Source organism: Monodon monoceros, unplaced genomic scaffold (assembly GCF_005190385.1).
Source record: "Monodon monoceros isolate NGI ecotype Baffin Bay Population unplaced genomic scaffold, NGI_Narwhal_1 Super_Scaffold_6, whole genome shotgun sequence".
NCBI lineage: Eukaryota > Metazoa > Chordata > Mammalia > Artiodactyla > Monodontidae > Monodon > Monodon monoceros.
This window is the reverse complement of record NW_021703783.1, coordinates 47,937,111-47,952,019: the sequence shown is the minus strand read 5'-3', so window position 1 is coordinate 47,952,019 and position 14,909 is coordinate 47,937,111. Positions and strand designations below refer to the sequence as shown.

Genomic DNA, 14,909 nt, shown 5'->3' with positions numbered 1-14,909 from the left:
AAAATATTATAGATACTGAATAAAGGGGGATCAGTGAAGTTTACCCAGGCCTCCCCTAAAAGCCAGGATTCTAATTCCTCTTCAACGAATTATCTTCCCATCCAAAACCTCGGCTGCTCCGCTGCCCCCCCAACCCCCCCCCTCAATAAGGGGGCCTGTATTCCTTCCTGAATACCAAGTGAGCCATTCAGCGCTTAACTCCACAAGTAACACAGAGTCCTGGCAAATTACGTGGTAGGTAAACATAGGAACAGGATACAGAATAAGTAAACATGAACAGGATACAGCTCTCTTGCGAAAAACAATTTTTAAGCCAATATTTAACAAATGTTACCCCCTAATGAAGCACATTTATCGGTTTTTCACAAACATTTGTTTTGTTTTAATACAAGTTCAACGCACACTTTTATCGTTTGCAGACGTTTTATTCACTTTTACTTTAGCATTTGAGTTGCTTTGTTCTATTTAAATTCCTCCAGTTTTAAAGTGCCCCTAGATAATTTTATAACAATGTTTCGAATTAAGAAGAGAAAAGGCTGCATTAAGTGTATCAAGGGTCAGCTTTGAAAAGATACTTTGGTTTTGCTGCTATGTTGAAGGAAAATGCTTGTATAAATCTATTAAGCAGTTAAGTACTAGGTAAAATGGTGCTTGCTTCTGATTTCTTAGAGCTCCTTTGTTTTCTTCGCCATTAAGCTTATTCTGGGTTCGAAATAGGGTCTGCTCGGAAGATAATGATGCGTGTGGTGGTAATGAAAAAAAAAGAAAAGGAATTTTAGAAATGCCTAGGGAAAAACTTTTAATGATTTTTGTGCAACCATTGTGGGTTGTTGCTTTTTGTTTCTTGAAAGCTCCGAAATCTCTCACACCAGGTGTTCCTCTTTCCACTACTTGGAGCCGTCCCACCGGGATTCCACCTGTCTCCCCTTTCAGCTCCCGAAGTTTCCTTTCTCGAAGGCGTAGGCGGCATTTCTCCTCGAGTGGATTCAACTGGCTTTTCCCGGAGGCCCGGCTCCACGTGACCTCCCCTAACACCTGTACAGCCACCAGCTCACAGCGCCCCCATCCTCTCCGCCAGGTACAGACCCGGCTTGGCTCCTCCTCCCCCAGGAGGTCACGGTCCGGGTGCGAGCCTCGCTCGGGCCGTCAGGGGAGGGGCTGAGCTACGGCCCCGCAGCCGCTGGAGCCCTTGCAGCCGTATTATCACATGACTCGACGGCGGCGGTAGCCTTGGCAGCAGCTGCGCCGGCTCCGCGGGCTCGCCGGGTGGGCTCAGTTCCGCTCACGCAGGAGTCGAGCGCAGCAGGCGGGGAAGGGACCTGCTGAAGCTGCGGCCGCCCAGCCGCTCCCAGAGCGCTCGGCATCTCCCCCGGCCCGGCCGGCCCGCTCCATGCCGCTCCATTGCGGAAGTGTAGCGGGGGGAGGGGGCGGCGGCGGCTGCACGGAGCGCGGGAGGCCGGAGCTCGGCCCCTTGCAGCACTAGGCTCTGGGAGCAGCGCGGCGCGCCCACCGGCCCGGCTGCCCGTGCGCCCGCCGCAGCCTGCATGCCCCGCGCTGCGCCTCGCCCGGCCCCAGCCGCCGCCCACTGCTCGCACCGCTGCTGCCGGGCGCCGGAGTAATATGCTCACTCGAGTGAAATCTGCCGTGGCCAATTTCATGGGCGGCATCATGGCTGGCAGCTCAGGCTCCGAGCACGGCGGCGGCGGCTGCGGAGGCTCGGACCTGCCCCTGCGCTTCCCCTATGGGCGACCCGAGTTCCTGGGGCTGTCGCAGGACGAGGTGGAGTGCAGCGCCGACCACATCGCCCGCCCCATCCTCATTCTCAAGGAGACCCGGCGGCTGCCCTGGGCCACTGGCTACGCAGAGTGAGTGCAGCGACACCGGCGGCGCCCCTGCTCTCCTCGCGGCCCTTCCCCGCACGCTTCCAGCCCTCCTCTCTCCTTGTTCCTCGGCCCCAGGGCCCGCCGCTGGCGTCCAGGCCTCGGCGGGCACCTCTTTACTGACACTGACCATTTCTCTCTTCTCCCACTCCCCTTTCCCCCAACCCCGAGGGCGCGGCGTCTCCAGCCCGGGTTTGGGTGGTAGATGGGTGGGTGGCAGCGCTGGACCGTGGGAAAGCTAAGGCTGGACGCGGCTGTGAATCTGGTGGCTGTGACACTTGGAAGAAAGAGCGTGGAACAGCTCTGCTGAAGTTTGAAACACAGAAGGGAAATCTGGTATCTGTGCTCCCATTACCCCCAAATCTTTGTGCCTCCGCGTGAAGTTTGTGAGGTAGAGCTTGGAGGAACTGTCCCTGCGCCAGGGTTTGCGGGGTGGGGCGGTTGTCCGAGCCCTGGAAGCGGCCGTGGCCGCGTGCTTGGTTGCACAGTTCAGAAGGTCTCAGTTTCTCTGATTTCAGCCTAAGAGCTCATTCGCTTGTCGTTTAGCAGGTAGGAAAACCCTGCGCCTTTAGTAAACGCCAATACTGTTTCCCCCTGTCCTTGGGGAGGGGGAAATTTCTTCCAGGTGTCTAATGATAGCATTTTGGTAATCAGTTTTGGCAATTAAGCGAGAGTTTGAGTGATCTACTATTTCAAGAACCGGTTGAGTTAGGTTGACGACCTGGAGTGGAACTGGGAAAGGAGAGAGGAAGGATTTTAATGGCCTTCCCCCAACCCTACGGCTACTCTTCCATTTACCACTAATGACCGTTCTATGAACGTTAGGGTAATGTTTCTTCCCCTATTCAGCGTTATGAAACTGGGAAACTCGGAAGGTGGAATTTAGCAGACCAGAGTTCCGGGATTAATAATGACCAGGTGGGTGTGCAAAAGTGCACGCAAACCCTTGGTGCCTGGCACACCTGCCCCTTTTCCTTTAACTTCATACGCTCTGTTATCTTGGCCCTCCCTTACCAGTGCACAGCCTCGCCCGCTGATTGGTTCATCGGGGAACCAATCAGCTCTCCCGACGCCTGGGCGCTTCGATGCAGACCCTGTTCTGGTGGCCCGGATACCCCCGAGCAGGCCTGGTTCCCGACGCTCCGGGTTCCCGGGTAAGGGTTGGTTTGGGAGACGCTCTTCCTAGAATCTCGAATTCTCTTTTCCTTTGCCTTTCATCATACAACCATTTCTCCACCGGCTGAAATAGAAAATATATATAATTGGGGATAGATGACTGGAGTGTGTAAAAACAGTGAGGACACAGAAGTGAGAGTGATGGGTGCTAAAACAATAAAATTTAACACATAATAAAGGGCAAAGCATGGTAGAGAACGGTGAGGTTGGGGAGGTAGAAAATATCAGTATACGTTTCAGGAGAAAGCCAAAGCAAAAACACCTGTGTGAGGGAAAAGTGCCTGCCAAAACACCAAGTACTGTTTCTCGATTGAAAAAAAAAAGTTTAAACGACCGTTTGGACCTTTGCAAGGCTAAAGGCAACTTGGAGGCATACGGTGTCCTACAATTCTGTAGGTGGGGGACCTCGTGCCTGTCAAAAACCTAAATGTGTAGGGCCCATTGTCACTCCAGTGGGTTCCCCAGGGCAAGGGCACCTATCTGAAGGGCAGAGAGATAAGAAGAAAGATGTTTAAAACACAGAATGTGGAAGCTACTTGGACACGTAAAAGGAGTACCTCAGTTAGCAGGAAGGAAAGGAAAGGGGAAAAAAACAACCCGTTTCCAGATGTTTGGATCCTATGACAAGCACACGATGTGCCAAGGGCTGTAAAGAATATAAGGGAATCTGAAATGAGACGTGTGGGAGGGGTAGTTAGCTTCCTTATCTCTAAGAAGCTTATCTTACCCTAGACTAGGACACGAGGGAGGTTCAGTTGTAGGTTAGAAAGGCCACTGTAAGATGTTTAATTATTAAAGCTAGTTATAAAAGTAGTACATACTTGTTAATTCAAGCAAAGACCTGTATACAAATGTTGTCTTGTCACTTCCCTCTGTCAGATGTTGTACTGTACCACTTCCTCAAACTTTGAACTATAGTTTATCTTCCTGCAAAAATACATCCTGAATGATCAAAATGGCTGAAATAGGGAAGATGAGAGACAGACAAGTAGGAACTGTGGTTATGGTCAGAGGCCGCTTCCAGTAATACTGCCCAGGATATACTGGGAGGAGGAATTCTGTTTGTTCTGGAACGTACCTTAGAGGGATAGAATTGGTAGGAAGATTGCTCAGAGTGGGGATCAGAGGGGTGCTCAGAGTCACAGCTTGAATCAGAAGCGGTTTGTTTACCTTTCCAGAAAGTGAGCTACTTTCTAAGCCTTCCTGGGGAGGAAGAATTGGCATCACTTGGTGACTGAGGAGTTAGAGGAGAGTTGAACTCTAGTGTTGTTGAACTTTTGGATGGTAGGGAAAAAAAAAAGGTGAGGGCTTCCCTGGTGGCACAGTGGTTGAGAATCTGCCTGCTAATGCAGGGGACATGGGTTCGAGCCCTGGTCTGGGAGGATCCCACATGCCGTGGAGCAACTAGGCCCGTGAGCCACAACTACTGAGCCTGCACGTCTGGAGCCTGTGCTCCGCAACAAGAGAGGCCGCGATAGTGAGAGGCCCGCGCACCGCGATGAAGAGTGGCCCCCGCTTGCCACAACTAGAGAAAGCCCTCGCACAGAAACGAAGACCCAACACAGCAAAAATTAATTAATTAATTACTAAACTCCTACCCCCAACATCTTAAAAAAAAAAAAAAAAAAGGTCTATTTTTTGCAACATATTGTTAATCCCTTTAAGAAGGAGATACTCTGTAGGTTATAGAACTAGAGAATTAGCTTAAGTGATCCCTGTAAGATTTGGGGATCCAGAAACAGAAGTCCCTCATTTATTAAGTATTTATTGGCATTGTGCGAGGTGGAATTTCCTGCTCCTCAGAAAGCCTCCTGTTGTGGCTGAGAAGTTGCCATTTGATTCAGGGCTGTATGCTAGGTTGTAAAGCATTGTAGTTACAGATAACATCTACCAAGCTAAAATCTTTCCAAAAACATTGATTAGCAAGTTTTATTTTTTAGTTTGGTGTTGAATCACTGACTTAGCCTGTTAGACCTGATCAGAGAGAGCCCATGGGAAACAATAGTCTGACCCAGAGACCTCACATGGTAGCTGCTTCCTTTCTTTTCCACAAGTTTAAATAACCACCCAAGTGCTTCAGGGACCTGGAAGTCAGTTCAGTTTTTAATAGGTTAGAAGTGCATTTTGACTTTTCTTCTTGACCTTTTACCCAACCTCTTTCCCACTGATGGTCAGTTGGATGTAGTGGATGTGGAGTTTGTGCCTGAAATACGACAGTAGATAATGCAGAGAATATGCAGTGCTCTGTATATGAAAGCATCATATTCAAGTTTTATCAGTGGTAAATTTCTTTGCTTGTACAGAAAGAATAAATCATAATTATAGTATTATCTTATTTAGATTATAGCTGTAACTATGCAATTTTTTTCCTATTACCTTTCTTATAAAAGTGCCCCAGACATGGGTATTTAAAGAAAGCTACTTTGAGAGTTTCTGTTAAATGTGCATTATATAAGTTCTTTCTGCCTCACGTAGTTCAAGATTGTGAAAATTTTGTTGAAATTTAACCTTATTTAAATCCAGCAAATGGCCCACAAGTATTTGGATTTATTTTGGAATCTATAGGCTCTTCCATCTCCCCAGTCATTGGCACTAATTAGCAATTACGAATAAATTGCATTAGTTGGCTGTGTATTGTTTTTTTTTTAACACCTTTATTGGAGTATAATTGCTTTACAATGGTGTGTTAGTTTCTGCTTTATAACAAAGTGAATCAGTTATACATATACATATGTTCCCATATCTCTTCCCTCTTTCGCCTCCCTCCCACCCTCCCTATCCCACCCCTCTAGGTGGTCACAAACCACCTAGCTGATCTCCCTGTGCTATGCGGCTGCTTCCCACTAGCTATCTGTTTTACGTTTGGTAGTGTATGTATGTCCATGCCACTCTCTCACTTCGTCCCAGCTTACCCTTCCCCCTCCCTGTGTCTTCAAGTCCATTCTCTAGTAGGTCTGTGTCTTTATTCCCATTCTCTAGTAAGTCTGTGTCTTTATTCCCATCTTACCCCTAGGTTCTTCATGACATTTTTTTTCTTAGATTCCATATATATGTGTTAGCATATGGTATTTGTCTTTCTCTGTCTGACTTACTTCACTCTGTATGCAGCTCAATAACAAAAAAAACAAACAACCCAATCCAAAAATGGGCTGTGTATTGCTGATAGCAGAGAAACCACTATTTCTCCCTGACCGCAAAGCTCAGAAATCCCCTGCCCTTTGTTTTTCCCTTCTGGCCTCTAGTACACCCACCCCTCTTACACCTGGTAGCAGAGCTCCTCCCTGGGAACTCCCTCTTTGACTTTTGCAACTGAAGAACCTTGAGGTTCTCCACTTCTTGTTGGATAAGGAGGAAAAGAAATGAGTGGGGTGTGGTGTTAGGGGGCTTTCACTTAACGGAGCTCTCCATAGCACTTTTCTGCAGATCTGTGCAGAGTAGCCTAAAATATTTCATCTACCTTTCTACTAACCTGCAGAAGGTATTAATTTCCTATTTTAAAGCAGGTGGCTAAGGTCTCCTCCATTTTTCAGATTATAATGAAGTCATCCCCTCAGGGGTGGAGCTCCTGGGCTGTCCTTTTTCTTAGAAACATGGATCAGCTTCCTTCAAAGACTAGTGATGCTTCAGGTAGAGGATTTAATTATCGTGAGGGGTTGTGTTTATCCTGTGTTGCAGCCCCAGTTACATAGACATCGTCTCTGATTTTGCCCCACCACACAATGCTTCCTTATTATATCAACAGTTACATCCATACCGACTGATAACTTAAAACTGACTGCATGATATAATTGTTTTCTAAAAATGTATAATGTTATTGAAGATAATTTAGAAATTTGAGATATAATTGACATAACATACTAGTTTCAAGTGTACAGCATGATTCAATATATGCATGTACTGTGAAATAATCACCACAATAAGTCTAGTTAACACCCATCACCACACACAGATACAGTTTTTTTTGTGATGAGAACTTTTACTCTTAGCAACTTTCAAATATACAATACAGTATTATTAACTATAGTCACCATTGCTGTACATTACATCCCCAGGACTTATTTGATAACTGGAAGTTTGTACAATTCTGTGTTTGTGAGTTTGGTTGTTTTTTTCTTTTCTTTTTTTAGGTAAGAAGTGGATTTATTTAGAGAGAAATACACTCCACAGAGTGTGGGCCATCTCAGAGGGCGAGAGTGGCCAGTATTTTGCTTCTTTAAGATTCCAAATAGAAGTGAGATCATATGGTATTTGTCTTTCTCTGAGTTATTTCACTTAGCATAATGCCCTTAAGGTCCATTCATGTTGTTGTCAATGGCAGGATTTCCTTCTTTTTTATGGCTGAATAATATTCCAATATATATATATGGAATATTATATCTATGGAATATATATATATCATATTTTTTTAATTCATCCATTGCTGGACACTTAGGTTGTTTCCATGTCTTGGCTGCTGTAAATAATGTTGCAATGAGCTTGGTAATGCAGATATCTTTTTGAGTTAGTATTTTTGTTTCCTTCAGATAAATACCTAGAAGTGGAATTGCTAGATCATATGATAGTTCTATTTTTAATTTTTTGAGAGATCTCCATACTGTTTTCCATATTGGCTACACTAATTTACCTTCCCATCAATAATGCACAAAGTTTCCTTTTTTTCCACATCTTTATTGACACTTGTTATTTCTCATCTTTTTGATAATAGCCATTCTAAGAGGTGTGAGGTGGTATTTTATTGTGGTTCTGATTTGCATTTCCCTCATGATTAGTGATATTGAACACCTTTTCATGTACCTATTGGCCATCTGTACGTCTTTGGCAAAATGTCTATTTGTATCTTCCACTCATTTTAAAAATCGGTATTTTTTTTTTTTTGCTGTTTACTTATATGAGTTCTTTATATATTTTGGCTATAAACTGCTTATCAGATATGTGATTTGCAAATATTTTCTCCCATTCGGTAGATTGCCTTTTCATTTCTTTGATGGTTTCCTTTGCTGTGCAGAAGCTTTTGAGTTTGATGTAGTTCCACTTGTTTACTTTTACTCTTGTTGCCTTTGCTTTTGGTGTCAAATCCAAAAACTCATCACCAAGATCAATGTCAAGGAGCCTACTGCCTATGTTTTCTAGGAGTTTTATGGGCTCAGGTCTTACATTCAAGTCTTTAATCCATTTTGAGTTAATTTCATGTATGATGTAAGGTAGTAATTCAGTTTTTCTTTTGCATGTGCTGTCCATTTTCCCCAACACCACTTATGAAGAGACTGACCTTTCCCCACTGTATGTTCTTGGCTGCTTTGTCATAAATTAATTTACCATATAGGTATGAGTTTATTTCTGGACTCTGTTCTGCTCCTCTGATCTATGTGTCTGTTTTCATGCCCATACCATACTGTTTGGATTTACTATCACTTTATAATATAGTTTGAAATCGAAGTGTGATGCCTCCAGTTTTGTTCTTGTTAAAGATTGCTTTGGCTATTTGAGGTCTAATGTGGTTCCATACAAATTTTAGGATTGTTTGTTCTATTTCTGTGAAAGATGCCATTGTAATTTTGATAGGAATTGCGTTGAAACTGTAGATTGCTTTGAGCAGTATGGACATTTTAACAATATTCTTTCAACTCATGATCATAGAATATCTTTTCATTTATTTGTGTCTTCAACTTAATTTATCAGTGTCTTATAGTTTTCACTGTGCAGGTCTGGTCTTTTACCTCCTTGGTTACATTTATTCCTATTTTATTCTTTTTGATGCATGTAAATGGACTTGTTTTCTTAACTAAAAATTTTTAAAAATAAGTTAATTTAAAAATTAAGTGTCTTTATAATTTTCTCTGATTTGCCTAATTTGAACAGAGCATTGATATTTTTCCCCCTTGAACTTACGCCATTCTCCCTCAGGAAATAAACAACATTCATCCGCTTCCATTACTTCTGTCATCCAATCAGTGAAATCATTTCATTCGTATGCTGGGTCCATAATATAAGACACAGTCACATCCTCAAGAGAATCTTATGGCATAGTCTTTCCCCCTTTAGTGTCATTCTTTGAAATTAAATTGAAGTGAAATCATGGACTATTAAGATTACAAGAGACCAACACTGCAGGTGGGGGAAGTTGTTTGTTTTGTTTTTAATGTCTTAATGCTTCTGGGCAATTTCAAATCTCAGTATTTGGAGCCTTTAAGTCACACCAGGGAAGCAAATTGTTCTTTTCATCAAGCATTATGATTAGCTGCGAAGCCCTCTGTACCTGAAGGTCGCAAGACCTTTATACATACCTATATAAAGGTATGAATAAAGAAAAAATTATCCTGACACTTGTTAAAAAGGTAAGAAAGACTTTATTCAAGACTATTGCAATAGGGGCATTGTATTAGGGGAGAGAGATCAGACTCAACTCCAACTACGGCAAAGACAGATGGAAATTTATAACCCAAGAACAGAGTGATGAGGTCAGTGGATGGAAAATTACTAAGAGGAAACGTCAAGGGTAGGGGGATTCTTGCTGAAGGTAGGTCAAGGAGTTATACATCAAAGGTAGGAGATGAGGAAATTGATCAGATATCAAGGGTGATCAGATTTGACTGCTAAGTAGGGACTTAAAAAAACCAACTTTCTTATTTACTATCAGCAACGGTTCATGAAATAAAGGATATTTTAAATCAGAAGTGTAGAGGCATATAATCTCAGCAAAAAGAACAGTTTTTAGTTTTTTGAAAACGCTATGCTCCTATTTTTCTAGTTTTTCACAGATTCAAAACCATGTATTTTACCTGTCCTGGGGGATTCCCAAGACCCTTTACAGTTGTAAACTTTGTGAGTTACTGGGATTAGGCTGAGAGCCAGCGTCTTTCCTTCCAGGCTGTGGTTATTCCCAGTGGGACCTGCTGTCTCCTTTATTGTGATTACAATTTTGAATTCCCCCATTACTTTATTATGAAAAATTTCAAATATCCAGGAAAGTTGAAACCATTATATACTTAGCACCCGTATGTGCCCACCATCTAGATTCTACAGTGCACGTTGTACTGTATTTGCTTCATCATTTGCCTATCCATCAATCCATTCTTTTTATTTTTAAGTGTGTATTTCCTTTGGTCCAATGGCATTGATTTATGCTATTAAGTTATTTTCCACAGTAAATTAAAAGTTAGGTTTGAGTAGCTTTGACTTTCTCAGTCGAGAAAACCACCAAACCATTAGGTCCTCATCCATGGGAGGGGGGCAGGAGGGGACCCAGATTTAGCTCTTACAACTTGGTGCCCTGCAAATGCTCACTCAGTCCGTATGCTTTCCATAACTTAGCACTCACATAACTGAGAGCTTTACATGGGGTCAAACTGAAAAGTAGGAATAGTTGACACATCGCTTTGCTGCGCTCTTGTTCAATTAAATCAGTGGGAAATTGGTTTAAAACTTGAGTCACTCCTCTTTTCAGCTGGTAGCCACTCAGGTGAACATTATCTGAGGAGTAGTCTGTTTAGAAAAGACTTCAGAAGGTGTCGCCTGAAAAGTGCTTAGTGAATAATAAAGACACCATTGCGCTGTGTTTACCTTACTTCTGAAGCAGATGTAATCCACTCGGAAATTTAGGGAAATTTACTTGCTTAATTGCTCTTTTTCCAGTGAGGAATGTGAATCCATTGTGCTTTCTTTGATATACAATTTCTGACTTAGTTTTCTTTAAATGACTGTAAAATTTAAATGCTTACCTGTATTTTCTTTCTATGCTTATTTATGAGAAAAGATAATGATACCACCAAGTTACATCTGTAGAGCTCTGTATAGTCCCTGCCATGTATACTTACATATAAGCATCTGTTATCCATGTTTAATAAAAGGAAGATGAGGCCCAGAGAGAACTTAAGTTACTTTAGAATCTCATACCATCCCGTGATCCTGGTGTGACCATGGCTGAATCATTGAACCTGACCATTTGTTGTGTGAAATTTTTCATTAATAAAAAGGCATCATATCCTCATAAACAAAATGCCACAGAAGAGAGTGTGTAATGTATTTAATTACTCAAAGGAAACTAATAAAGTCTAATCTCTAGGTGTCTTTAAATTCCTTAAGGGCAAATTAGCACATCAAGTTTTGTATGAAAGGATGCTTTTCAAAGCTTTTAAAAATAGTTCTACTGAGTATAATATACCTTTTAAAAATTAACTTTCTTAATATATGTGCATTTCCTATGTTTAACAGTCCAGATATTTTCAAAATTACCATCTTTTCCTAACTTCAAATTGCTTTCTCCCCCCCATTTTAATGTTTTTGGAAACACTGTAAATCTTAAAACCAATCTGTACATTTTATGTAGTGATGTTTTTCTAAAGTTAATAAATAGATCATGTGTTTTACTATTAACAGCTACTTAGACATGAGGAAATAGACTGAGGAATTTTGAATAATGAGGCCCAAGTCCTGAGTCAGGTTTTATGAGACAGTACTTTTAAAAATTACTTTGGGAATTCTGTTACCTAAGTTCTTACTTCTTACTTAAGCGCAATCAAGTCTGAATGGGAATGTTTCAACTTTGAGGGCCAGCAAGGCCAGCAGTGCTCAGAGTGGCCTTCATTTGCTGGTCCTTGGCCTCATGGGCTCCTGCAGGGCTGTCTTGGACTAGTCAGGTCTAATGGAGCCTTGCTGGCTGGCTGGGCTGTGTAATGAATCATTGCAGGGCTGTGGGAGAGATCAATTATTTGCCAAGCTGAGGTGACTGAAGTGATTCGTGCTCGCTACTGTCCTTTCAGGGAGCTGACAGACAGACATTTAAGCTATTGAAGAACAGTGCCTTTCTACCAGATAACCTTTTTCATATAAGCATAGGAGGGGAAAAAAAATCTCAAGTGATAAATTGATTTTTTAAATAAAAGTGCAGTGAATTATTGAATTGCTATATTTAAGTGGTTGGCCACGGTGTACTAATAGTCATTCTTTACCTTTTTGAAAAGATGAACATTGACAAGTTATGTTTAGAACACACAACTGGCAAAAATAAGAGATAGAAAATAAATGCTTAGTAGGAAGCAGATTTTAAGGGATGCTGAATATGAATAGCTCATAAGAGGATGTCAGGGGACGGAGGGAACCAAACTGGTATTACTCTAGAAAGAACTATTAAGTGGGTTTTTTGTTGTTGTTTGTTTTGTTTTTGTTTTAATATAGAAGAGGAAATAGCCACAGTATTTTGTTGCAAATAAATAGCCTATGAGGATACTATAGCCTAAAATATATGTTTGGGAAACACCAAGCGATTTTTTTTTTAGCCTTTACCCCGTAAAGTAGGGTTTAGAATAGAGCCAAAGAGCCAGATTAGATGGCCTCTTGGCACCCTGCCCTGTGGTTATTAATAATGGGACCATGCTGCCTGGTTGTTAGAACCAGGTGTCCAGAGCTGGGCTGGTGATTCAGTGCAGCAGCAAATGGGAAGAAAAGAAGAATTGGCAACTCAGACTACAGCAGCTGGTGTTTATTTTTTAAAATATCCAGGTGCTCAGATGGGAATTGCAGGGGCCTGTCGTTGAAGCCCTGCCTCTCGTCCTCTCTCTGTGTCCCTGGTCATCAGGTCAGTGCTGACAGCGGCCACTTGGCCACGCTGGCTCTTTTCCACCTCGCATACCACCTGAAGTCCTGCCAGCTGCCTTGCCACCCTCAGGGGCACCACGAGGTGTCATTGGTCTTGGGTGTCATGGGTCTTGGGTGGTGCTGTGGATTCCCTGCAGTCCTGGTTCCCAACCTTCTCACTATTAAGCACCCATTTATTTATTTATTTTCTTGGATGGATCCCTCATGAACGATTTTGTCCGGCAAGCTGTATAAAAAATAAGTATTGCTGCCCCTTAACATTTTTTTAACCAGACACAGTATTTTGTAACCAGTAGGAGGGGTGGGTGTGGTAATAACATTTAAGCCGAATGCAAAGGATTAACCTTGGTTTCAGTTACTGTATGAGTCCTTACTGCGCACAACCTATTTTTCATTAGCTTTTTCCCCGTCAATATTTAAAATAGCTGAGGTATGTTATTGCTGCCTTCTCTGATTCGTAAGGAGAATGGACCACAAGTTAGAACTCTGCTGACAGGCTTGGCTTTTGTACCACCCCTGGGTTTTCAGCTCAGATTCATGTCAAGATTATTTTGTTTGGGATTCGAATGTGTAACACCTTCCCAGAGCACATTACTTCAAAGTCCCCGACGTCCTTTTCCTTGTTTAAAATTATGTTTTAATAGTTTTATTTTCTTAGCTCGCAAAGTGTTGCAAGTTGCCTGAGAAGCCTGGTGCTTGTCAGCTGTAGATTTAATTAAACTCATGCGAGAGTTTTGTTTTGTTTTTTCTAGCAGAGTTTTGACCCTTGGGCAAAAGTTTATATTGTAACAATTTTTTTAAAATTAATTTTTATTTATTTTTGGCTGCGTTGGGTCTTCGTGGCTGCGCACGGGCTTTCTCTAGTCGCAGTGCATGGGCTTCTCATTGCGGTGGTTTTTCCTGTTGCAGAGCACGGGCTCCAGGGCGCTCGGGCTTCAGTAGTTGTGGCACACGGGCTCCACGGGCTCAGTAGTTGTGGCTCGTGGGCCCTAGAGCGTGAGCTTATAGTTGTGGCGCACGGGCTTAGTTGCTCCGCAGCATGCGGGATCTTCCTAGACCAGGGCTCGAACCCATCTCTTCTGTATTGGCAGGCGGACTCACAACCCCTGTGCCACCAGGGAAGCTGTCTTGTAACAATTTCTGTCATCCACTGACTATGGGTGAGAAGAACTTAAAAACATCTTTAGATGTCTTCTAACCTGCCAAGGTAGAGGAAGGCATTGATCAGTGAGGAACATAGAATTAGTGTTTTTAAAATGATATACTTCTTTTCTTCATCACAGAATTGATATGTGTGCACGGTAGGCACTTTAAAATTCTTATAAGTACTATAAAGAACATAAAAATTATCCACAAATTCTATCATTCATAATCAGCTTCAACTGATAATTTGTATCTCCAAGTACATTTGTATTTGTTTACGAAATGGGATAATTCTACATACTGATTAGTTTTTTCACCTGAAATGGAGTGACTATCTCTCCATGTAAATACTCTGTAATTTTTAATAGCTCCATTGTATTCCATTGATGATTTTAACATACTTTTTTTTTTTTGGTGGTAACCAATTTTTTACTATTAAAAACAGTCCTGGGATGGACTTCCCTGGCAGTCCAGTGGTTGAGACTCCCCCTTCCACTGCAGGGGGCACAGGTTCGATCCCTGGTCGGGGAACTAAGATCCCACATGCCGTGTGGTGTGGCCAGAAAAACAAACAAACAAACAAAAAAAACCAGTCCTGGGATGAATATCCTTGAAGCCAAATCTTCATTAAACCATAATTTGAAAAGTGACATTTTTTCTGAGAAAAATGTTCAAATTGGACTTCTCCAGTATTTCTAGTGACATTATTCAATAGTTTGAAAAGATCAATGTTCAGGGTGAACATTATTTTGAGAAATGGCAGTTATGTACCTTATTTTAAAGTACTTTACCAAAGTAATGTTTTTGGTGAGCCAGGCTTCTTTTTTATATTTAGGATTAAATAATTTGGTTTAGAAAAATGACCCTTAAGGACTAGTTTAAGACCCTATTCTGAAGAATTCCCCAGTGATTCTGTCATGTCTTCAGCGCTAAAGGCACTCATTGGCTGTCATGCATTTGAGAGATAATTGGTGACATCTTTTGTTTTTATTTAATTGTTTGAACTTTTAATGAATAATATTGAGGGTGTGGGTGTTGTCGTATACATTTTAATTCCTCTAATACTTAATATAGAGCTGTATACATTAATGCTCAAATATATGTACTGGAAATAGT

At 42.1% G+C, this 14,909-nt stretch overlaps 1 protein-coding gene across 3 annotated transcripts in view; it reads left to right on the top strand.

Moving 5' to 3' along the window:
* The first annotated feature begins 1,235 nt into the window (after nt 1–1,235).
* PPM1H (protein phosphatase, Mg2+/Mn2+ dependent 1H) overlaps nt 1,236–14,909 on the top strand; it is a 264,476-nt gene continuing 250,802 nt past the window's right edge. For all 3 annotated transcript variants that reach the window (XR_003791202.1, XM_029206228.1, XM_029206227.1), the window contains exon 1: nt 1,236–1,865. Coding sequence is in view for 2 of the 3 variants with exons in the window: in XM_029206228.1 (XP_029062061.1) it covers nt 1,621–1,865 (245 nt within the window). In the remaining variant the exon portion in view is untranslated. The remainder of the gene's footprint in view (nt 1,866–14,909) is intronic.